At 38.5% G+C, this 25,803-nt stretch overlaps 1 protein-coding gene across 1 annotated transcript; it reads right to left on the bottom strand.

The window, feature by feature from the left end:
• Positions 1 to 5,667: 5,667 nt before the first annotated feature.
• On the bottom strand, positions 5,668 to 25,397 carry loxl1 (lysyl oxidase-like 1). Its single transcript, XM_017703185.2, has 7 exons — positions 23,912 to 25,397; positions 19,079 to 19,187; positions 17,221 to 17,358; positions 13,168 to 13,324; positions 12,845 to 12,940; positions 9,876 to 9,991; positions 5,668 to 7,553 (listed from the first exon to the last, which is right to left on the bottom strand). The coding sequence occupies exons 1-7, from the start codon at positions 24,996 to 24,998 to the stop codon at positions 7,547 to 7,549; spliced, it is 1,710 nt and encodes a 569-aa protein (XP_017558674.1). The 5' UTR covers positions 24,999 to 25,397; the 3' UTR covers positions 5,668 to 7,546.
• Between the last annotated feature and the right edge of the window lie 406 nt (positions 25,398 to 25,803).

Here is a 25,803-nt window from a genome sequence, read left to right as displayed (position 1 = left end):
GTTTATTATTGTGACAAAAAGTGGGGAAACCAAGAACTAAGCACTAACGAACAATGTATTTTTTATTATTATCAATGATCATTTTAAATGAAGTCTTAATGAAACCAAATCTTTAATATCTACCACTAGCAAGACTTTCTAAATGGGTAAGAGACCAGTGTGAGCATCTACATATACATGCAAAACTTTGTATTGCTTATTACTCTCTTAAGTACTATTAATTGATGTACTCTTATTGTAAAGTGTCACACAATTATTGGGTTTTCTGAATCAAGGTATCAGTGTTGCTTTGAAACTTAAGTGATTATTGATATATTTGTTTCAACCAGTCCACCCAGAATCTACAGCTTTGTTCATCATTCTGGACACATCTAAAATGACTCATTTTTATTTTATTCCTTTTTATACAGGTCCATACTATTCATAATTGTATAAGTTGTAAAGCTGGCACGATGGATGGTGGATCATTCTCAGCACTGCAGTGACACTGAAGTGGTGCTGGTATGAGTGGATCAGACATAGCAGTGCTGCTGGAGTGTCCACTCACTGCCCACTCTATTAGACCCTCCTACTTTGTCGGTCCACCTTGTGGATGTAAAGTCAGAGACAACAGCTCATCTGCTGCTGCACAGTTGGTGTTGGTCATCCTTTAGTCCTTCATCAGTGGTCACAGGACGCTGTTGGCTGGATAATTTTGGTTGGTGGACTATTCTCAGTCCAGCAGTGACATTGAGTTGTTTAAAAACTCCAGCAGCACTGCTGTGTCTGATCCACTCAGACCAGCACAACACACACTAACACACCACCACCACGTCAGTGTTACTGCTGTGCTGAGAATGATCCAAGACCGAAATAGTACCAGCTCTGTGAGGGTCCATGGGGTCCTGACCACTGAAAAACAGGGTAAAAGGGGGCTAACAAAGTATCAGAGAAACAGATGGAATACAGTCTGTAACTGTAGAACTACAAAGTGCAGCTATACAGTAAGCAGAGCTGATAAAATGGACAATGAGTGTAGAAACAAGGACATGGTCATGATGTTATGCCTGATCAGTATATCTGTCTGCCACTGTAATGCTTTTGTATTAAGAAAACACTGATCCCAATCTTTTGGTTCAGGGCATAACCAGATGCCTTAAACTTCATGTAGCAGAATTAGGGTAAGTGGTCCACTGAAAAGAAAACACGTCTGAGAAAGACTTCTTAGACAGTGTTTACTTTATTCACTGTATTCATCCTCTTTCAATCCCAGCTGGAAATGGTATGCAAGTGCAATGCCAGTTAATTATATTCCAACAGGAATGTGTTCCTTTTCAGTAAAAAACATATTAGGTTCCACCTGAACCTACAGTCATTGCTAATACTGAAACTTTCTCACATGTAAAGGAAGGAGAAGCATGTTTCAAAACAGCAAGTCAAGAAACCAAAAACCACACAGTTGTGACAAGGCAAAATTTACACTTGTGATATACGCCTTCTTAATTGGTTGCAAATGGCAGTCACATCATAGTGGGCTTAACTTAATTCTGCTGGGAAATCATGACTAACCCAGATGTTACTGAAATAACGACAGCTGAAATCGAAACTGTTCTACAATTACACTAAGTCATAATCAGCTTCCTGCATTTACTGTTTGTACCACTATGAACTGTAGCCAGTATTCAGTGGGCGACCCTCAGGGAATTGTGGGCTTCCAGAGAAGGCCTGATGATTTTAGTTCACTTTTATTTAATATAATCATCATGCTTGCTGTATTTAAAACAAGTACTGATTCCAGTGTTTTGTTTGGAACACATTGCCATTGTCCAAAGAAAAAGTTTTTATCGGCTTTTATTTTTCCCCCATTATTTGAACATTTTCAAATGCTCACAACAATTGGACCAATAGAAATGCACCAAAATTAAAATTAAAGTTACCATTTTGGAATTTTTCTTTGGACAGAGATGATAGGGGTTAAAATCCTGACATGCCTAAAGGAAAACTGTTCTCTCAGGATAAGGTCTCCTGGTTTCTAGGTAGACACTGCCATTGGTTAGGCTTTTAGGAGTTAAATAGAAGGACTAACCATGGAAATAAGGGAAGGGGAATCAGTTGATTTTCAATGGGTGAGGCCAATTTCACCCAAAAGGTCAGTCTGGATGCGTCACTTGACTATGAGTTGGAGTGGTAGTCTTACTAGGTTTCAGTCAGTTGTTAGAACCATAAAACTGTGGCAGCTCTATGTCAAGAATCTTTCACTATGAAACAGCAACTTAAAGTGTAGACTATACTTAATGTCCAAAAGTAATTAGACACCACTTCTTTAGATAGGTGTACCCTTTGCTGACACCAGCATTCAAATAGGTTAGATATTCTCTGTGCTTAGCACTGGCAGTAGAATGAGGTGTTTTGTAGCAGTTGTACAATTGCAGTTGAACCCCATCAGAAAGCACTGGGCTGTGAAGCAGTGGAATTAATGTCTTTGGAGTTATGGACATCCATCCAATACCTTTGGGATGAGTTGGAGTGGCATTTGTGCCAGAACATGACCTCATGAATTCTCTTGTGTTTGCCATCAAATCCTCACAGCAATGTTGCAACATCTGGTGTAAAGCCTTCCCAGAAGAGTAGAGGCTGTTATTGCAACAAAGGGCAGCTTTAATGACCTCATGAATTCTCTTGTGTTTGCCATCAAATCCTCACAGCAATGTTGCAGCATCTGGTGTAAAGCCTTCCCAGAAGAGTTGAGGCCGTTATTGCAGCAAAGGGCAGGTCTCTATTAATACCTTTGATTTCACAAGTGTATCATCTACACAGGAACTTTCCTGTAGTGCAAAAACTGCTGTTCCAGTCTTATTACAAATGTAATAAGACATGTAATTACATGAGGTATTTACATTAATAATGTAAGTACTGTAATTACATGTAAGTAATTACATTACCCCGTAATCCATTTGTAACCATGACTAAATCATCAGTGGTTACATTGTTGTTGCATATGTTGTTCATATGTTATTACACAGTTATTAGAAACGCTTAATATAAAATGGGACCAAGGTTTTTTACCCACCTCATAAATTAAAGTTTATTCACTATTAAGGGTACAGTAACTCAAGAAAGTTTCTAAGACCCCACTGTGAATAATTGGTTGTCATACACTTTTGCCTTTATTTGAAGATCCAGTATACAGTCTAAGACAGATGTTTAGAAGCAAAGAATCAACTGACAAACACAAAGAGTGACATATGATATGAGATATGCGCAAATTGCCTTGTTGTTCTCCTGTGTCAAGCTTCTAAGTTCAGACTGTTCAGACATCTATCGTGCACCTGTCTTGGAACACCTACAGACGTGTAACCGGAAAACAAGGAAAGACTGATCCTTGTTCGCATAAGCTATGAGGAATGCACTACAATAATTAATCTGAATACATGATGAAACTGAATACAATAAACAAGATCTGTTCTGCATTAGGTTACACCCCCTGAATTTCTGTTCGCCAGGTGTAGTACATCACACAGTTTACTGGGAAAGCGAAATTGGGTCACTTTGATTAAAGGGAACAAATTTAACCCCATTTATAAGGCATTTATTAATCATCTATAAATTATAAGATTTCCAAATAATTAGGAGAAAAGTCCCAACACCTTTCATGTAAACTTGAATATGTTAAAATTAGCATTTATGAATGGTTATAGATTATGTATGAAAGAATCAGTACCATTTTACTGAAGGGTAGGATTTATAAGGCTACACAACACCTGCTTAAGCTTTTCATGATTGATGCAAACCTATATAGACGTTTATAGAGTCTTATTCCAACAAGTGTCAGCTGACATAAGACTTACTGAGGTGAAATGACATAACAATTGACAAAAGCAGCCTTTATGGCAACTGACTGTATGTTTATGTCAGCTGTAACAAAAGGCTTATGTCATGTAGCCTTAAAAATGCTTCCCTTCAGTAAGGTGTTACCAATTAATGTATTCCAAGGATTATTTAAGTCTCTTCAAGTGTTGCAATAAAGGGAAGTGCTCTCTACCGCATGCTCTTAACTGGAAACAATAGCTAACTCTCTCAGAGGTAGGTCGAGATGGCATTGAGCTTGTCAAGCTTTTGTAATGTTAGCTTTGCAACAGTAGTATCACCTTAGTTACATTCTGCCGCAGCACAGTTATTGAACAAGTGAAGGTAGGAATCAGATCTGAAAATCAAAGAAATGTAACAAATACAGCAATACGTCATTCAAAACAGTACTTGAAACCATTTCAATAAAAGAACAGAAAAAAATAATGCAGTATAAACAAATTCCTATCTTTTCTAGCTAAAGTCATACAATAGTGGGCTAAGTGTCACATATAAAGGTAATGATGACCTATGGCATCTGACCAGTGTTGGTAGCTTCAGAAAAATGATATATAGTATCCAAAATGGATGTAGCTATTCACATGGTACAAGTTTAGCTCAATGGTACAGACACAAAAGTTAAGTAAACTAAAACAGGTTGGGTGTGTGATCCAGAATATTCACTGAAATGTAATAAAAAAGCTGCCAATTATCACACGCTTACAAGCTTTTGTCATTCATCAACTGCGTATTACATGACTTTTTAATGGTAAAAGCAACCATTAGCTATCATTCTAGTAATCAAGAAAACAATAACACCAAATGGAAACGGTTGAAGTGATGGGCAAACATAAACCTTTGAGCAAAGCATCTAAGGCAAAAGAGCGCTGTTGCCAGCGCTCGGAAACAAGGCTTTCTTTTGAATCGTCTAACTCCCTCCAGCATGTTCAGACCTAGAATACGTTCAAGGCTACTTCAATCAAGCTAAACTGATTTTCCTGAACAAACTGGCTAAGATAGCAAATGATTCATGTGCCTAAAAATTCTCAGGCGTCCCTTTGACCACATTTAATTTTTTCACCTTCTCAGAGTCTTTAAAGTGGAAAGAAATAAGGAGTTACAACACAATGATTGTTTCCAGTTGTTGGGCCTCTCTGTCCTCTTCAGACAGTGCAGACGAGTGCCTGGGGGAATTCCCCTGATTTGAAGTGGTGAATTACAGTGCCATTTCAGGGCTCAATCATTTATGTTTAAGCACCAGTCTCTATTAAATCATATTATTGCTGTTTCTTGCCAACTCAGACCATTCTGAGACAAAAGAATGGTGCAAATAAGCCAGTGTTTTAAGTTTTAGAGTGAGTAGAAGCTGTCCAAAGTCTTAAGGATGTGTGCGTGTGTGTGTGTGTGTCTATATATATATATATATATATATATATATACAGTGCAGTGTGAAAGTTTTAGGCATCTAAGCAAATTTTAAACAATTTACCTCAGCAGTGAGTTTATCACAATATATATTAGAATAAAGTCATATTCATAATTCAAATAAACACAAAAACAATAAAAAGTAACAAGAATTTCTTGGGTCCATATTTTTCCTTGACACCTTCACAGCTGCCACAGAGACTTGCTAATATCATATATATATATATATATATATATATATATATATATATATATATATATATATATATATATATATATATAAACACAAACTACACAAATAAATAGATTTGGAAAATGTGTCTTGGGTGCCTAACACTTTCGCACAGTATGTATGTGTATATATATATATATATATATATATATATATATATATATATATGTACACACACACACACACACACACACACACACACACACACACACACACACACACACACACTTCTTTAGTAAAGAAAATGAACACTGAAAGAGCCCTTAGCATGATTAAACGGTTCTTAGCAATGTTGCAGTAAAGGGTTTTGATAGATGGATTGATAGAATGTGTTTATATGATCCTATACAGAACCTTTATGGAAAGGGTTCTATATAACACCACAAAGGGGTCTTCTATTGTTATACACAACAACAGAAGAACCCATTTTGGTGCTATATAGAGCACTTTTCAAATAGTTTCTATACAGAACCCTCTACAGCACATTCTCCATCAATCTGAAGAACCCTTTCATTCAAAGAACCATGTAATCACAGAAAGCATTCTTTTAATGTTTATGGTTCTATATGGAACCATTTTCTGAACTAAAAAACATAATTTTTAAGAGAGTAGATACACATACATATATACTGTACTGTGCAAAACCATTTATCTTGGCAATAAATGTGAAATATCAAATGCATATTATTTATATTTTATTATGTATATGGTTGGTGATATTAGTTTTTTTTTAAGTAAATAAATGCTTAGTGACCCAATGATTAGCTTTTTAATCGTAAGTTTCTCAGTTGGCAAAAAACATTTGTTATGTTTATTTTTTTATGTATTACACTTAACAAATAAATGGAACTGTGCACAGAATTTTGCAAAAAAATGCCTTATTTAAACATATTCTCTGAACAGGATGTGCATAGTACAGCATCGTCAAAACATGTAATTTGACCTGTGTATGTGTGTGTGTGTGTGTGTGTGTGTGTGTGTACTGCTTTGAATTTATGTCATTCAGTTAATACATGAATAAATGATGCAACATCAACACAATTACTGTCTTTCAGACATAAATCTATTGGCAAGACTTTTGTAGGTGTAACCAGTGTCGGGGGTAATGCGGTACAAAGTAACAAATTAAAGAGATATAATTATTTTTCCGTGTAATGCAGTAGTGTAACACAGTACAGTTTAAGTTCTGTACATTATAGTTACTGACTTAATATGAAATAAAATTACTTGCATTATTCATGTCTCTAACAGAGCAGCATTAATGATGCAGAATGCTTTTAAAACATAAATTTCCTCTATGTAGATTATTTGTGTCTGCTACTGCACATAGTTTGTGCACGTATGCTGCTCGTGACGGATGAATGTGACTTTGGTAGTGAATGTGAGCAGTGCAGCATGAGCATTGGAAGGGACATTAACTTGGAAAACAATCTGTCAAAGCATCTAATGTTGTTAATAGGAAGCTGGTGGAGAAAAATCCCTCTGCTGAAGAAAAGATTGTGTAAATATCCAAGCAGACCAAGCTTGATTGATTGAAATTAATTTTCCTTCCTATTGTCCTACTGGTCAAAATTTCAAGAACAAAAATAATGATAAAAAAAGTAATGAACTTTTTCCAAGATGTAATGATTAAAGTGATCCCATTACAGTTAAGGGGAAGCCATTTGTCATTTGTAATGGATTGTATTTATCATGGATTACTTTTTGAGAGTAATCACACCAACACTGAATGTAACACATGTGGAACTGACACATTTGAATCATGTAAATTCAGTGCATCACTTTTTGCCATGTACATATTGCACCTGCTGAAAAGGGTAAGACAAGAAAAATAGCCCCAGATAGTTGGACCCCACTGTGTTCTTGTGGATAGGGTTTCTCTGTATGTCTGAGTGCATGCTGAGCCCAAGCTTTCAATCGGCTTATATGACCAGAACAACACATAAACAACAATGTGGGCAAAAACAACAAAACTTGAACAACTAGTATTCCATTCACATTTCAATGGAACAGCGCATGGCAGGACATGAGCTTCTGCCTCACTGAGTCTGCCTGAGCAGCCGATCAGGACCTGCACAGACAAACACAAACAAAAACAATGCCTGGAGTTAGAAGCGTGTAATGAATCTCTAATGAATCATAGCGCCACTTAACAAAGGCAAAACACCTCCCGATTGATTTCAATTATATGAAAAGCTTTTTCTTTGGTGGATTAAACATTAGAACATCTTCTGGAGTCTTAGTGATCAAGAGTGATGCACTATATTGTCAAAAGTATTCACTCACCCATTCAAGTCATTTAATTAAAGACCAGGGTTATAGCAGGTGCTGATGCTGAGGTGTGTAGTGCTCAGAGGTTGGCAACTTTCTGCAGAGTCAATTGCTACACACCTCCAAACTTCATGTGGCTTTTAGATTAGCTCAAGACCAGTGCATAGAGAGTTTCATGGAATGGGTTTCCATGGCCGAGCAGCTGCATCCAAGCCTGACATCACCAAGCGCAATGCAAGGTGTCAAATGCAGTGGTGTAAAGCGCTGCCACTGGACTCTAGAGCAGTGGAGATTGTCTGGAGTGATGAATCATGCTTCTCTGTCTGGCAATCCGATGGATGAGTCTGGGTTTGGCGGTTGCCAGGAAAACAGTACTTGTGTGACTGCTTTGTGCGAAGTGTGAAGTTTGGTGGAGGGGGGATTATGGTGTGGGATTGTTTTTTCAGGAGTTGGGCTCGGCCCCTTATTTCCAGTGAAAGGAACCCTTAATGCTTCAGCACCAAGAGATTTTGGACAGTTTCATGCTCTCAACTTTGTGGGAACAATTTGGGTATGGCCCCTTCCTATTCCAACATGACTGCGCACCAGTGCACAAAGTAGGTCCATAAAAATATGGATGAGCAAGTTTGGTGTGGAAGAACTTAACTGGCCTGCACATAGTCCTGACCTCAACCCAATAGAACACCTTTGGGATGAATTAGAGTGGAGACTGTGAGCCAGGTCTTCTCATCCAACATCATCAGTGTCTGAACTCACAAATGTACTCCTGGAAGAACGGTCAAAAATTCCCATAAACCTCTAAACTATGTGGAAAACCTTCCCAGAAGAGTTCAAGCTGTTACAGCTGCAAAGGGTGGGCCAACATCATATTAAACCCTATGGATTAAGAATGGAATGTCATTTAAGCTGATATGCGTGTGAAGGCAGACGAGCAAATACTTTTGACAATATAATGTATATTGTAACATTTTGTTGAACGTTCAGATTAATAGAATAAAAGAAAGAAAGAAGGATATATATATATATATATATATATATATATATATATAGACAGAGCAGTTAGTTCCATCCATGGAAGCTTATTGGTTGAGATGTGTTCTAACCATGCTGTTATTTCACCATAACATCATGGGATTTTCACAAATACTGTATCACTCCGCTAAGATGCTGTTGCTAAACAACAACTTTGACAGCTGTAGTAGGCGCTCAAGCCATTTGAACGTTTTTACTTCTTACTTTACCACAAGCAGAAAAAGGATAGTTTTAAGATCACATTTGACTACATTAAACACAAACTGTCATCACCACTGAGCAGCTTTTCAGTGAGCAGCTGTGAAAGAAAAACAACCTGGAATTAGCCAGAAACGAACCGAATACCATATATATATATCGCAGCTATCAGAAAAAAAAAACTTGTATCTACAAAATGCTAAGTTTACAGGAGAAGAAAAAACATATTTTACTTTTAATGTAGGTCAATGGAAACACAATGTAAAGGGCATTTTCAAATTTTGTAAGAAACTGACAAATTACAAAAATGGAGATATGAGGTATGTCTGTCATATTTTACCATCAATAATCATGAAGTACAGTCATATGCAAAGGTTTGGACACCTCAAGTTAACATCCTTTACAGCAAACAGGATAAAATATATGTAGTCAAGTTCAAGTTCATTTATATAGAGCTTTACAGAAACATCAGGGTACAAGAGCCCTTGAGGAAGCCAATGGTGACAGTGGCAAGGAAAAGGAAGAAAGAAGGAACCAAGGCTCAAAAGGGAAACCCATCCTCTTCTGAATGACGCCATATAGCAAAATAAACCATTGCAAACAGCTGTACATGAGTTACATAGATAGATAGATAGATAGATAGATAGATAGATAGATAGATAGATAGATAGATAGATAGATAGATAGATAGATAGATAGATACTTTATTGATCCCAAAGGAAATTATCAAACACAGAGCTACTGGAAAGGCTGCCACTCACAGCGGCGCCAGAAGTATACATGCAATAAACTAATAAAAATGTAATTACATTTACATATTAGAGCAAAACAACAGTAGTAACTGTAGACTTACTTAACCTTTGAGTTAAAAGCATGAATAGCATTTACTCACTGGGAAATCTTGCAGTTCGTTGTCGTGACGAAGCGGCCCGTGTAGTGAATGTTACACCTGATGATGTTGTTGGTGAAATCAGACTCAAGCACCAAGTATTTAGGGTTAACCTGGAGCTGGAGTTCAGAAGAGAAAAAGAAAAACATCTTATTTTCCAGAGCATTGATTAATATTATTAGGCAATAGGGTCAGATTGAATCATCTGGATTTACAAAGCTCTCAAAGGCAGACAAACCTAGCATCTTCTTCCAAAGGGTGAGAAATAACAAGCCACTTTTTCCCTATTAGACATTAGACATGCCTGTATTTGCCTCGTTTATTAGCACAGACAGCAGCATAAGAAACAGGAGCATACCAAAGACATTGCAGCAGCATCATTCATAGTGCACTGTTGGAAGATTGTCCCACAGCAGCTGCTCTTGTGTTTGGTATAAAGTGAAGAGCCCCTTCAGCCAAATATCCAGCAAGTTCTAGCATGTTCTCTTCATCTGTCTTGTAGGATATTCTTTTCACATACAGAGCAATGAGGCACACACATCTTTATGACTGTTATCACTAATGCCATTTGGTGTTGTTGCCTGTAGCATTAGTATTTGATAAATACCTTCTGTTGCAAATCAGTTATTGAAATGGCAATGGGTATACAAAATAACTCAGGTGCTGTAAGTACACTCATATGCAAAATTTTGGGTGCCCTGGAAAGAATTAAAATGTTTTCATTGATCTTCTACCTGAAAAAAAATTAACATTTCCCCTATATATAATACACTTTAATTCTGTGTATTTGCTGAATGTAACATACACTATATTGCCAAAACTAATCACTCATCCATTCAAATATCTGAATCCAGGTGTTCCAATCACTTCCTTGGCCAAGCACCTAGGCTTGCAGACTGCTTCTACAAACATTTGTGAAAGAATGGGTCGCTCTCAGGAGCTCAGTAAATTCCAGCATGGTACCATGATAGGATGTCATCCGGTTGTGAAATTTCATCACAACTAAATATTCTACAGTCAACTGTCAGTGGTTTTAAAACAAAGTGGAAGCGATTGAGAACAACATTCAAAGAACAGGGTCAGCGGATACAAATGCTGAGGCGCATAGTGCGCAGAGGTCGCCAACTTTCTGCAGAGTCAATTGCTACACACCTCCAAACTTTGTGTGGCCTTCAGATTAGCTCAAGAACAGCGTAGAGAGCTTCATGGAATGGGTTTCCATGGCTGAGCAGCTGTTTCCAAGCCTTACGTCACCAAGTGCAATGCAAAGAATACAGTGATGAATACATTGAATACAGTGGTGTAAAGCACCGCCACTGGACTCTAGAGCAGTGGAGACATGTTCTCTGGAGTGATGAATCACGCTTCCCCATCTGGCAATCCAATGGATGAGTCTGGGTTTGGCAGTTGCCAGGAGAACAGTACTTTTCTGGCTGCACTGTGCCAAGTGTAAAGTTTAGTGGAATGGGGATTATGGTATGGTGTTGTTTTTCAGGAGCAGGGCTCAGCCCCCCAATGAAAGGAACTCTTAATGCTTCAGCGGACCAAGAGATTTTGGACAATTTCATGCTCTCAACTTTGTGGGAACAGTTTGGGGACGGCCCCTTCCTGTTCCTACATGACTGCACACCAATGCACAAAGCAGGTCCATAAAGACATGGATGAGCGAGTTTGGTGTGGAAGAACTTAACTGGCCTGCACAGTCCTGACCTCAACCCAATAGAACACCTTTGGGATGAATTAGAGTGGAGACTGTGAGCCAGGCCTTCTCATCCAACGTCAGTGTCTGACCTCACAAATGCACTTCTGGAAGAATCTTCAAAAATTCCCATAAACACACTCCTAAACCTTATGGAAAGCCATCCTAGAAGAGTTGAAGCTGTTATAGCTGCAAAGGGTGGGCCGACATCATATTAAACCCTATGGATTAAGAATGGAATGTCACTCAAGTTCATATGCATGTGAAGGCAGACAAGTAAATGCTTTTGCCTGTGGAAAAGTTACAGCACCGTTTATATTTTATGTTTTATTTTTTCCAATATGTTAAATGCAGCAAATAAATAGAAACTGTGTATTAATTCTATTGACCCAAGTGATTCTCTAGTGAATCTATATTCTACTTTAATATGACTCAAGTAAATCACTTGAAAAGATGAAGAACGATATACTGGAAACAGTTAAAAACTAGTTAAGTCTAGGCCTTGAAGAGAAGTCAAATTTTTTGGGTCTCCAGCTTGACTCTATTTCATTCTCATCTGGACACTTAAAGGGGAATTCCAATTTTCCAACATATCTGTCAGTAGTTTGATGTAAAATACAAAATTCTGGAGAAGCTTTTCATCATCCACATTGTTGGTGATGGGAACCAGATGTCTGAAGAGTTTAATACCTGTAAAAGCTCCCTCACAGAAAGTTATTACATTAAATGGTTACAAATAACCTTCCTGATTCCTGAGACATAGCTTAACAATAGTTTTGAGATAGAGCATTAGTGTAAAAACATATATATTTTTGGCAGGGATGAATATGTAGAGTACTGTGAAGCAAAATAGTCTTTAAAGAAAACTTTTTACAATGTTTTTTACCATTTTTTCCCTCATTATCAGCAACACATATAACACTAAGAAAACATGTAGTTTACTGGAGCTTTGACTATATTTTCATTGTAGACATCATAACCCCTGGTTCTTATGACCACTATTGTAAAGAATATGTCAGCCAGTGAGTTTCTCTAGAATTAAGCATTTCACATCAAATCACTCATCAAGTGGAATTCCATGGTGGAACTTGGTCTGGGCCCCTTCAGACTATATCTTGGCTAAATCTTGGCCAGTGCTAGTCATGGACTCTACAAAAGTGGTCTAACCAGCAGCTGGATCTTGGACCAATATCTTCAGCATAGTATTCAGGGGGTCAGTTTTCAAAATGGCCCAAAAAATGGGCTAAATACACTAGTGCAATATTATTATTACCTTCAGTATGTAGTTTCCTGGCTTGATATCTGTGATGTCAATCCACTGGCAGTCAATGTCTGCATTGTATGTATCATAGCAACCTGGACTGAGACCCTGGAGGAGCAAAACATATTATTTTGAAAAGAAAAGCTAATAAAAGAACTTTACAAAAACTTTTTGTTCTGCAAAACGTACATGCCACGCATAGCACAATAAACAGTGTGACTACTCTCTTTTGAAATGCACAGTGCTTGGTGTTATTTTAATTCCGGTGAATTTGCTTTGGGTTGTCGGCTAATCCTAGTATGAACAAGGCTGTGCATTGAAATGAGGCACTGCACCTGTGTGTGAGCGGTGCAGGCATAGCGTTTAAGGTGGCCAAAGTCACATGTGGTGTCCTCCAGACAGAAGCTGGCCTTGTGTCCCTCAGCTACTTTTCTACCTGTGTTGACCTCCAGCAGGTCATAGTGGCTGAATTCATCCATGCTGTGGTAATGCCTGCAAGAGGGAGAGGGAGAGAGAGAGAAGGCTATGATAGACTGATAGATCTAGACTGAATGACCTTGGTATTCCTTGGTGAATTTGCATGGACTGGTCCATTCATTCAGCCAGCATAATCTAATAAAGCCAACAATGCAAGAAATTCTCTTCCATTTGCACTTGTTCATTTTACTTGTCAGTTCAGAACACTTTGAGAACACTGTGTTTGTTGATAATGTCAGGTTAGTGTGCCAGGGGGGCAATTCAATCAGTCACAGACAGAACAGTGATGTCGAACAAGCAGTGACTGGCATTCAAAACATCAATTTAGACTCGCCTAACACCTTTTACTGCACACTTTCAAGACTGTTTTTGCTAGTAATGCAGTGCTTGTAACTCATAGCAATTTTTAAAGCCAACTGAAAGCAACACATCTTGATACAGTACTTTGCAAAAGTCAGAGGCCACACTTTATTTATTTAATATACAATCAAATTGCCATTAAGTGCAAGTTATTGATATTTCAGAGATGTAAGACAATCCACTTGCATAAGAAAGAAGAAATTCAAGAACAACAAGTGAAAAACATGAGCTGGAATTATTATATGATGTAGATGGAAAAATGGAACGCTTAACAAACATGCAAGACGTGGTAGACTATAAGATAAGCAGTACTAAATGCTTTCATCTCTGAGAGACAGGAGGATATCAAGCTCCACTCTTGCTTCAGATCTATTTCTGTTTTCAGGGAAAATTTAATGAAGGGTGGTCTCTGACTTGCCTTTTGCGCAGTAGTGTACAAATCCTTGACTTCAGCAGCAGAAATATTTAATATCTAAAGAGTCATTGAATTTCCCCACTGTAACTTACTGGAACTAATAGTGGGCACTTGCCCGGCACTGCAATTAAATGCTTTGGTGAGCCTCATTTTTGGTTAGAGTCTGGCAGGTGATGTAAACGTTGGAACATGTAGAATCAAAAGGAATCAAACCCAATATGTCACGCCACCCTTCTTTACCTCATGTTTTGTGTTATGGCATAAGGGAGTTTTGGAGCACAGCTGAAATAGCTGAGAGCTTGTTACAGGGGGAACGCACATTACTTTCCACCAGACGAGGGACTGACAGGGAACAAGACTGAGTTTCCACTGGGATAGAATGTTTCCCATAACTGGTATGGACTCCCCAGCCAACAGCACTAAATCTTCAAGGATGAGGAGGTGACACACAGCACAGGTATTCATGGCTGGGATAAAAAGCTCAGTTTGTACATGCTGTATGATAGCCAGCATTCATATTCATTTAGAAAAGTGTGTAAATAAGTCCATCAACTTCAGCAAAGTATGCAAAAACACTGGGGCAATCAGTGTATTAAGACAGAGAGCTCCAAACGTTAATTTGAAATTTCTGTCCTCGAATTTCTGGATAAAATATGTTGAAGAATGTTGTGCATAGTAAACAGACTAAAATAAAATGCTTCAGTCACAATACAAGAAGGCTCATTTGATCACTGTCACACAGCTTAAATCAAATGTAGAGTTATACTTTGGAAGGTTCTACATTTGCATCAGATCTCACATACTGTGTCTGCACAAACAGCAATGATCAGATTATTCAGTATTGAAGTTGTGTAGTATTCCACTGGTTTTTCAAAATTTAGCATTAATATCTAGTTAATTAAGGTCATTCAGAGACATGCATGCAAAAAAAACAAAACAAAACTGCATAAAATTAACATCTTGTCAAGTAAAAGCATCTTCATGGATACATATATGTAATATTTTTTAATATATTGTAAGAATATTCTAAGATTATTTCATTTTTGTGTACATTTTACTTGTCATTTTATCAAGTAAGTGTTTCTTTTTCTATTGGCAGATAATTTGACTTGTTTTAAACATTGTTTCTTGAAGCCAGTAAAAAAAAATTGCCAATAGAATGACAGTTTCCCTAGATAACGCCCCTTTAGACAAGCAAAATATCCAGAAGTAATGGTACAATTTTCTTATACCAATCTCATAAATGAAAAACATTAGATATATAAATTAGATTTGAGATGTTTTCACTTGGCAATACATTATTTTTGTACCACCACTTTTATTATAATGGCGAAGCAAAACAAATACCTTTCATCCTTCAATTTTCATATGAATAAAATTTTGACTTTCAGTTAAAGAATTGCATGAACACAAATTTAACAAAATATGAAATCTGTAAGATTTGCTTTACAACCAGCAGTGATGTTTTGGCCACAAAAAAATCAATGTTTTACAGGTAGATATTATCTTAGATAAGGGTCGTCTGAGCAAGCCAGCTAGATACACTCCCTCATAAGCTATTTAATGTATTGTAGTTTATTGTACTAGTGTTCAGTAGTTATTACTACATTTTTAGGATACATTTATGTCTGTCATCAGGAAAAGCAAAATTATCTAGTATCTGTAGCTCAGCTTAGCAAAGTGAAAACCGAATTTGCTCAATAGAAATTCCTGCTCATCTGGCTAGTAAGTAGGCTATTAAGATTGAACAAAAGTTCAGATATTCACAGCTTTTATGTCCTAAAAGAAAACTAAGCACTGGTCAGAAGTCATGACTGTCCACTCTTAAAGGAGACTTCAGTGGTGAAACATTTCATGCTAAACTTTGCCATAATATACTATATGCAGCTATTTACTCTGTCTAAATGATACTTGTATGGTAAAGACATAGTTTAGCTTAAACTGAAAAAAATGGCAGAAAAAAGAACATTTTTTCCAGAGTTGTGACAAATCCTCATTTTCACACTTCCACGTATCAGGCTCCCAAAAAACACACAAGCACTATTGAAACTGGATCATTTTTAACCAGGGGAGGTTCTGTAATGTATTTTATTATTTAATTGGCCAGTGTGGGATAAAGCATCTGTGTTACTTTCCTAAATTTCCACTATTTTTGTCTAATGTCATGTCAGTGTTACGTGACAAATGCCAAAGTGACAGCACACTGCATTACCAGGTTTTGTTATTCCGTTAGCATGAGCTGGATTGGAACAGGGCTATTATTACTGAGAGAGCCCCAAGGTCAATTACATTTCAATCTACTCTCAGACTTTACACATTATGGACAAAACTATGGCCAGATCAACAGTGGATTAAAACCAAGGATCTTTAAACCTCTGAGGTTCTTGTTTGCATATCATCCTTGCATAAGGTACTGGTATATAACATCATACCCATATACCCATCAAAATGCTCTGTGATCTTCACAAAAAAAAAAACAAAAAAAAAACATATATACAAACAAACATCGAATTGAATGCATGGGTAAGTTTGTGGACCCCAGAGGGTCCTCAGGCAAAACTTATCCAGCTTCAACAGGATTAATAGTAACCTTTTTTTTCATCTGGAGTTCAGCCACCCTCCCCAAAGCTGGATGCTTTACTAATTAAATGAAAAAAAAAATTTAAAAGTTGTTAAAATTTTCAAGGGAGTAAAGAACAGCCCAAAACTGATAACCATGACAGCTGGTAGCAGCATTAAAGAGACTCAGTTAAGATTATGTACACTGCTGCTTGTGGAGTTCACACTTAGGATAACATCCAAGAGCTAAACAGGCTTATAGTCTAATCCACTAGTCAAAGAGAAAATCTGACTAAATGCTGCCAAAAATGAGGAAAAATCACATCAGAACTTATATTTCAGATGAGATTGCTCTTATTTAAGAGGTGAAGTTTTTATACTCAACATACAGACTTGAATAAATGTCCATTACCTGCACCTCATGAATATGAAGAAGAGACTGCCATCAGTCTTATAATAGTATTGATTTAAAATGCTGCTTTGCTTTCATCTGTAGATCCCAGTAAATCCGTTCAAACTATACCAGTCCTGCTGCTGATGGAACAGATAGGAAATAAAGACAGTAGGTTGGACTCACTGGTGACAGCTGTGCCACTCCCAGGTATGACGGGGTCGATTGGGCATGAAATCAGCCGTCCCCTGGTTCTTAACTCTCTGAGGAAACCGCAGCAGCACTCTAACATCATAGTCTGTGGTGTCAGAGCTGTAGGCTGTACTGTGAAAAGAGAAACATTGTGTAGGTTATGAAGTGCATAAAGAGAATAAACAGTAAGTAGCCATGCTTATCATTTAAATAAATTAAATGTAAACCAATACAATTCTTTGCTCACAAGAATGCACATCTTATAGGTTTGTGTCAGAAGCCCAAAGGGAAAAAGTGCAATTTGAATGTAAACTAAATTTGATTTAAATCACAGCATATAGCAGACAATCTTATTCAAAATTACAGTTTAATTACATTTCAGAAGAAAGTATTGGAATACTTTGCCCAAGCAGCCTAAATTGTTGGCATTTCTGAACTCCTGCATCCAGTTTGCATTGTTGTAGTGTTAACCACAACACTATCCAACTAGATATTGTATGTAAGTTATACTTGTTTTTTAGAAGTCCACGTTGCCTCTGAAATCTTTGTTCAAGATTTGTTTTGAGTTTATGAAAAACTTGGTTTAGCATGCTATTAGCACTGTCACTATGTGTTATCAATTACAAATTTATTATCACTGCCAACATTGGTTATTTAAGCAATAATGCACAATGCAGAGTGCTGTACTGTGAGATACTGGCACTGGTGTGCCGCAGTCGTAGGCACAAGGCTGAAGGCAGAGTAAATCAACACACCAGTGTCTCACAGTATAGCATGACATTTAATGCATTGCTGTGTTATATCAGTGTTTATGCCAATTATTCATTGTTATTATTAGACTTCAGGAACAATTTTGACACAAAAACTGATTAACAGCCCCAAACTAGGACTGCTGCAAAACCACTAAATGAAGTATAACAATGCCAGCCCTCCAGGGTCTGGAACATAAAAAAAGATAAAAAAAGGACATTCTTATCAGTCAATGGCTTGAGAGATCTAGCTACACGCTTTACATTTAACACACTAGCTACACACTTTACATTTAAAAGCAGTACTAGAAGCTCAGAGCAGATTAAAAATATGCCACTACTGTCTGAAACATCCAGCAGGCTAGAATTGTTAGAGAATTAGAGAAAAGTTCAACTGTTCTCCTTTCTCCACTTCATAAGTTAGTCTCTTCCCATCTGTTTTTTGGCTAATTTAACCATGTTTCGGTACAGAGATGGAGAAAACTACAACCAAGCTCTTCAACTCATGTCTGGTGAATACAGCTTTGTTGGTTATAATAGGAGTTTTGATTATGTTGTACCTGCATGGGTCACTTGCTGTTGCTACAGATGTTTTGTCAGGCTTGTTACCAGTAAAGCCGTTGCTACAGGCAAATAAGGTGTAGTAGAAAACATCTTAAAGAGATGTTTTCAAAGTGCTATTACTGGGAGAAACTGGCACTCATAGAAGGCCTCTATGCCAATCATATTGCAAGGTTGGAAGTAACTGTGGTTTAATGTGCATATATAACCACAGTGATGTATGAAGTTTGTGGAACTCCAGCCAGCCAACTAGCTCTGTTCCTGGGGCAAAGCTGAGTTAACTGTCCCTCACAAAAATAGATCTTAAACAATAGAAGGGGCCATAAACATTAACAACAACCGAGGGGGCACTTGTGCAGTCTGAAAGCAAATGGGCAGAGGCTCAAATGCCCCTTGGCATCTGTCTGTACACATTCCTGGTTAGCTTCATATTTACTGGATGATTTATGATGGTTACTGAATAATATTTAATATTTAATCTTAAGATTAATAACTGAACAATAAACCTAGGGTTTAAACATTATTTTGCTTCAAGTATTTACCTGGCGAGACATTTTTCCTCAGCCGCACAGCGTAGGGAGTACATGTGGGATCGCTGGACGTATGTGGAGGCCTGGACATAGTTAGGGTCAGGAACCAGGTCGGGTAGACCTAATCACAAGAGACAGCTCAGTACAGAGCATGGATGGCCACACAAACATTCGATTATCCTAATACTTTGAAACCTGATGAATAAGCTATTCTCTTAAATATTTAACTTGTCCCTTGCCTTGTACCACAACACCTTTAGTTGGTCCTCTTCTTGTGTGATCATAAATCTTGGAAGACTCAGATAGCAAAATTTGAATTGCAAGTACCCACCAAAAGACTATAGTGAAGCTTCATAAATGCGCTTTTATATCAATATTTTACAGAGTCTGGTTTCAAGGTCAAGACAAAAGCAGTTCAAATAGATAGAACTACAGTATGTGATAGGGAAGAAAGCAGAGGGGAAGTCGTGCATAACAATGATCTCACATCCCTGCTGCTTCCAAACTGGGCTTGAAACCAAGTCTATTAGAAAAACAGAAAAACAAATATAAAGACAGAAAAAAAGCCTTGGAAGCTTTCATGGCTAATGTCTGTAATACTTAACACTTCCAATGAAAGGTGCGTCATAAAGGAACATGTTATTAGATCATGATCGTAGTCACTGATGTGTCTTTAGTTATGTTTCACCACACTGTATGAAATAACCCCTGGGGTTTGGGGGCTTCCACATTTGCTGGCTACCCCAGCATTGGTAATTTGCTACAACTACATCACTATTTGAGTAATACTATTAAAGACTGAATCTCACCATGTCGCCTTTCCCTGAATTTGTATTTACAACAGAAAGCATAACGTTATAATAAGCTTATTTTGAGGCAAACCTCTGGAATATTGATTTTGAGACATTCAATGGGGTCCAAAAGGTTAATTAGGGGGTCTCTGTGCCCTTTGTATTACACATCTTGCCACACCATCTGATTGAATTTCTTTCTTGTGTCATTGAATTATTTTAAAAACATTCGTCAAACAATGGGAGCGGGAAAAATGTTTGTCAGTAATTTAAACGATTTATTGTGGGTTGTTGCATATTGATTTTTCTGTTTTCTGTTTGTAATGTGTTAATTATTTTTAAGGGGAAGAACTTGTTTTCTGTTGTTGCCTATCTTGGCCAGTCTACTCCTGTAATCTCCAGCATTTTTTTAAATAAAGGCAATAATAATAATAATATAAAGGATAATACATACTGATGGTAACTATTTAAACAGCCCAAGTATCCACCCTAAAGTCCTTGTAGATTTTCTGATGTACCTTCCATTATATTTTAGCCAGGTTGACCCGTTAAGGCTTAAGTGGTATTTGATGTAACACAGATAAGCTGTCTTTCTCTAAAGCCTGACTAACAGGAGTGGATACAATGTGTATGCTTTAACAGCTGAACATCTTATATGTCTTGAAAACATCTGTGGACTAATCTTCAGGATATTGCCCATACCATCCTTTACGGCATGAGGAGTGTTCACTATACACTGACTGGTTTAACCAAGAGCTTCGGCTCATTCAGCTCTATGTACACATCCAATTTATCATCCCTCTCTAAAGCAGACTTCCAGGCTTCAGAAAGCTTCCTGGGTCAAGCCTAGTAAATACTGTAATGACAGTGTGAAAAGCAATGGCTTTCGAATGGGAGTCTCTTCCCCTAGAGAGAGAGATCAGCTTATCGCTGTTGTCAGAAGAAAACCTTTTATCTCCAAAGTGGAGACTTCACAGGGGATAGAAAAAAACTTTCCTTTAGTTAATACAACCAGACATTTTCCCCAAGTCATTTTGGGCCACTTCTTTTGGTCCATTTATCATGAAATTTACATACACTTTGAATGGGTAGGGGGGGCAGTCATGGACTGGAGGTTAGGGAACTGGCCCTGTGACCGGAAGGTTGCCGGTTCGATCCCTAGTGCCGACAGTCCATACTGAGGTATCCTTGAGCAAGACACCGAACCCCCAATTGCTCCCCAGGCGCCGTGCATAGGGCTGCCCACCGCTTCGGGCAAGTGTGCTCACTGCCCCCTAGTGTGTGTGTATGTGGTGTGGTGGGTTAAATGTGGAGGTGGAATTTCCCTGTTTGTGGGATTAAAGACGTATCACTTAAAAGGCAACAGGCATTTACAAATGAAGTCAAAAACTGAAAAACGACAAAAATGGAGATACAAGGTTTTCCTCCATCAGCAGTGATATGCCATACACACACAATAAATGTGTTTAAATCACTTTTATTTGTGTATATATCTAATGGGTAGCCCAATGAGTATATGTTTTAAGACACATACAACATTCAGGTGCATGGTAAAGTCTATTCATTCCTTAATTTGATTTGACTTGGATTATATTACTTTCCTTGGATTACATTACCTTTTGCTTTAGATTCCAATTCAGAATCTACCTCTTAATTATATCTTGGTACTACCACTAAAAACCACTGCAGTGTGTAAGACACAGTTATGTTTGTCTGGCGGGCTTTTGGCAACATTAAATGAACTTGTCTGTTTACTAATGTTAATTAATCTATTCATGTGGTACAAGCACTCAACTAAAAGGTGTGAAGGTTCACATTCAGTCTGTTTTCTTCACAAAAACAAATAGTGTTATTTAATGGGATGTGACAGCTAGTATATCCTGTGTGACATCACAAGCCCACAGTGGAAGTGATTACTCAGATAAACAACTTCACACACACAGATAGGATGGTTAAAATTTGTAGGTGTGGAATCTGTCATGGTGTTAATATATCAGGGCCATGACGATCCTTGAGCTACTGAACTAAACAGAGTTTTGTCCTTTTCTGACAATGCACGGTGCTGGGCAAACTCTTCATTTATTTCCAGTCACAAAAGCATCAAAAACTACATTGAATTTGTGAGCCTTGCTTTCAGTTTTTCAATGGAAAGAAACACCTAAACATTGCTTTCACATCTGAAGCAAAAATGCAGCTTTATTTTCTCTTGAAAGAAGACTTTAAGTACTATTATTTTATGGTGATGGTTTTGGTGGTCTAGGAGGTCTTGGACAGTTGCTAGGAGTCTGATTTTTAATCATTTTTTGAATAACTTTAAATAACTTTCAATTTTTAGACTCCTATTTTTTCCCCACTTATTTGCTTTTAACTTTCCCATTCCTTATTTCTGGAGATCATACATACTATCTCCTCAGAAATATCTCATGAATAATGAATGGCATACTTATTGACCATTTTGACTGGAAATTGACCCTTTACATGGCCAGGTTCCACCGGTAGGCCCAAATTTTATCAGACGCTTTTTTAACCTAAGAAAGCTCAACTAGTTTGCATTGAAGTCCCTGTAGTTACTGAATAATAAGCCTTTGTATGTAATAAGTCTGGGATTTTAAAGGATCAAATGCATAAGTGGTGGTCTCTGACTTTTACACAGGACTGAATATTGTTTGCCTTTTGATCTTAAGTAAGTCAAGAGGCCAACATGTGACCGAGAAGCAAAAAAGAAGCGTCCATATGTTTGCAATCACATCATCTCTTCATGTCCAGTATAACTCCATGTACGTTTCCCCCCTTGCATAACTTCCCATAAACAGGGTGTCCACCTCTTTCCATTGGCCTTTTGACTGTTTCTTTAAAAACTAAGTAGATTGCATTGAAAACAAAAGGAAAAGTGCAATGTGAGTTTCGTATTACAAAATAAGCCTCACAGTTTGGCCTCAGCTATGTGTATGAGTATCATGGCCTCACTGAATCACCCTTTCTCTATTCAACACACCAAACACACTTTACACTTTTGGAACCACATAAATATTTTTCTATTTCCTGAGGCAATGGACCCCATGTGTAGCAGGGACTTTCCATCGCCATGCATGTGTTAGAGTAACAGCCCCTCCAGCACCCCCCTGCCAACCACCACCACAATGCACACGCTAACCCCCACCCCAAACAGGCAAAATCCCTGAACACTTCACTCCACCCTTCATTGCATACTGGGATCATTCACCCTCTCCTTACCCACTACCCACCCTTTGACTTGATGAAGTCATCGCATTAACCGCTACCAAGCCCTCAAACAATGAGAGCATTTGATGATGAACGCTCCACATACCCTCAACACCTGGTTCCAATAACCTGGTCAATAGCAAAGAGATGAACTCGCTGTTCCTTTGTTTGTAAATTGAAATACAGTGTAAGGGGGGATGGGGAATGTATGATGTCAGAGCAGAATCTTAATGTTCAGAGGGTTTCAGAGAAAAAACAGGGAAATCTACTAGCAAATAGCGTCCGTTCTCAGCTGCACAAGCAAATAACTTTTGAATCAGGCAGTGCGGTTTGTGTCCCCTGAGCTTTAAGTTTGTCCGACCCAGAGGGGTCATGCTTGCCAGGAAACACATAGAGATGGCAGGAGAAGTACATTTTTTAGATCTTGCTCTTTTTTTCTCACTTCCTTTCCCTCAAAGAGAGAGAGAGAGGGAGAGAGAGTTTGAAACTAGCTCAACACGTGCATCCATTTCACATTACTGCCAGCTGTGCAACTGAATTACAAATCAGTTCCTCTGTGGTGTGCTAAACAATGTGTCACACTATAACTCATGCAACTCTGTAAACTTTGTATAGCAATAAAGAATAGATATTTGTCATCATGCTCAGAAAAATATAGGTATAATCTAGCTACAGTACAGTAACAACAGCTGGGAATCAGGGAGATGACAAAAAATATGACTGCAGCTACTCTACTGATTTGATTTGTATATTAAACTGAAAATTACTGTGGGGCAAGCTCAATACTATAAGCTAAGGAAATGTATTATGTGATGATTTGTGAGGACTGTACCTCTTTGTTGAGGTCTGTAGACACTTCCCGCACTGACACTAGGGTTCTCGGCAACATTGGAGGTGAGAGGGTTCCGTGCAGGTTGCTGCACAAACGGAGGATTTGGCTGGGGCCTTCCAAAGGGTGGAAACTGTTCATACTGGGGACTTTGCAAAGCAGGCTGGCTTGCTGTCCCTACACCCGCTGTAGCTCCATTGGAGACTGATCCTGCTGCATTAGCTGTATCAGGGAAGCCTGCTGTGTCATCACTGTACAAGCTGTGGGTGTACCGGCGGTCCAGACCATCTGAGAATGGTGGTTGTGCAGGTTGGGCAGGAACACCAGGATATGGTTGACCATATGATGGATAGAAGCGGTAACCATCATCAGTAAGGTCTGTCCTTGGAGGCACAGGAACCAGACCTCCTCCAGTGAATCCAACACCTCCATAGCTTCCAACAGAATAACCACCACCAGCATAGCCTCCTCCTGCAAATCCTCCACCAGTGCCTGTGGAATACCCTGTTCCACGGAATGGTGGTTCCATAGGATCATATGGAACGGAGTAGGACGACTGTTGTTGGAAAGGGTATTGTGGGTAAGGTGGAATGTTAAAAGATGATGCGGAAGATGAAGATGAAGACGATGATGAAGAACCAGAGGAAGTTCTGTGACGAGTGCTGGAGGATGACTGAAACCGACTTGATTCACCTGTCCCAGCTGTACCCTGACGCCAATTATCAGGCACCTGCCCAAATCCAAAGGGGTGTCTGGCTTGTCCCCTGACCGTTTCTGAGCCACCTCTGGAAGGTGCTTGTCTACGCACATTTCCTCCCTGTGGTCTGGATCTGCGATTAGGGCTATCGGCTAAAAGTACACGGTGACCTCTGTCCTGTTCCTGTCCCCGAGCAGGGACATATTCAGCGCCGCTGTTGAGCAGGCTAAATACTCGACCATTATTCTCCCATTGGATCATTTGCCTCCAGGGATTTGAGGAAGATTCTTGCCCATGAGCTGGAGCCTGAGCCTGGGGCAGAGCTTGTGACCGTACCCCAACAGCACCCAGCAATATCCACACCCACCATGACATGAGAAGGACCAGCAGCATCTTCACAAGACTGACATGGGAAGCACAACTTCAACAAACCCTTTTAACCAGTTCAAAAATAACGCAAAATGAAACAAACCCTTTGATCCAGATTGTATAAGATGGCCATGCAGAGAGATATGTCAGTGTCCATAAGCAGCTCTTAAAGTTTAAAAGTAGTGATAAAGTTTATTCCTTTGAGTTGTCTGTAGTGCAGCATACCCGTGAAGACGACAGGCTACTTCTGAGGCCCCAAAGCAAGCAGCGGTGTGAAAATCCTCCCTTTTCCTGTCTGCCTGGATGTAGAATTGTTGTCAGTGGACTGAGCATTGCTCTCAAAGTCTCTCTGGAGAGAACTGCCTGTTGCTTCTAACTCTAGCTCTCTATTTGCCTCTCTGATTGCTTACAATGGTCTGTGAAAAAAAAGTCTCTCCCAAACTATCCCCCCTCTCCTGCTCTCACTCACTCTTTTTTCTTTAAGTGCAGATCCCACATGGCCCTAGTGCTAGAGCTGTTTCTATGTAACTGTAGCAAGGCCAGATCTCTGCACCAGCTTCCAGAGTCAACATCACCATCTGTGGAGACACTTAGATTGCTAGTATACCTCATGATTTTGTGAGTCCTTTTATAAAGCGAGACAGGCCGAGATGTCTTGTTGCATGGCTTGGGTTTACCAGCTCATGTCTCATTTGCCCTTATCATTGTAAGAGTTTACAAATTAGAGGTGATTAATTTAGGGCAGTAACAAAAAACTAGACATTTAAAATGTAATAGGCTTAAATAAACTGATAGAAAAGAAAGGTATGATCTAATGAAATGGCACAAG

The sequence above is a fragment of the Pygocentrus nattereri genome, chromosome 7 (assembly GCF_015220715.1).
Source record: "Pygocentrus nattereri isolate fPygNat1 chromosome 7, fPygNat1.pri, whole genome shotgun sequence".
In the NCBI taxonomy this organism is placed as follows: domain Eukaryota; kingdom Metazoa; phylum Chordata; class Actinopteri; order Characiformes; family Serrasalmidae; genus Pygocentrus; species Pygocentrus nattereri.
This window is presented reverse-complemented; position numbering and strand designations above follow the sequence as displayed.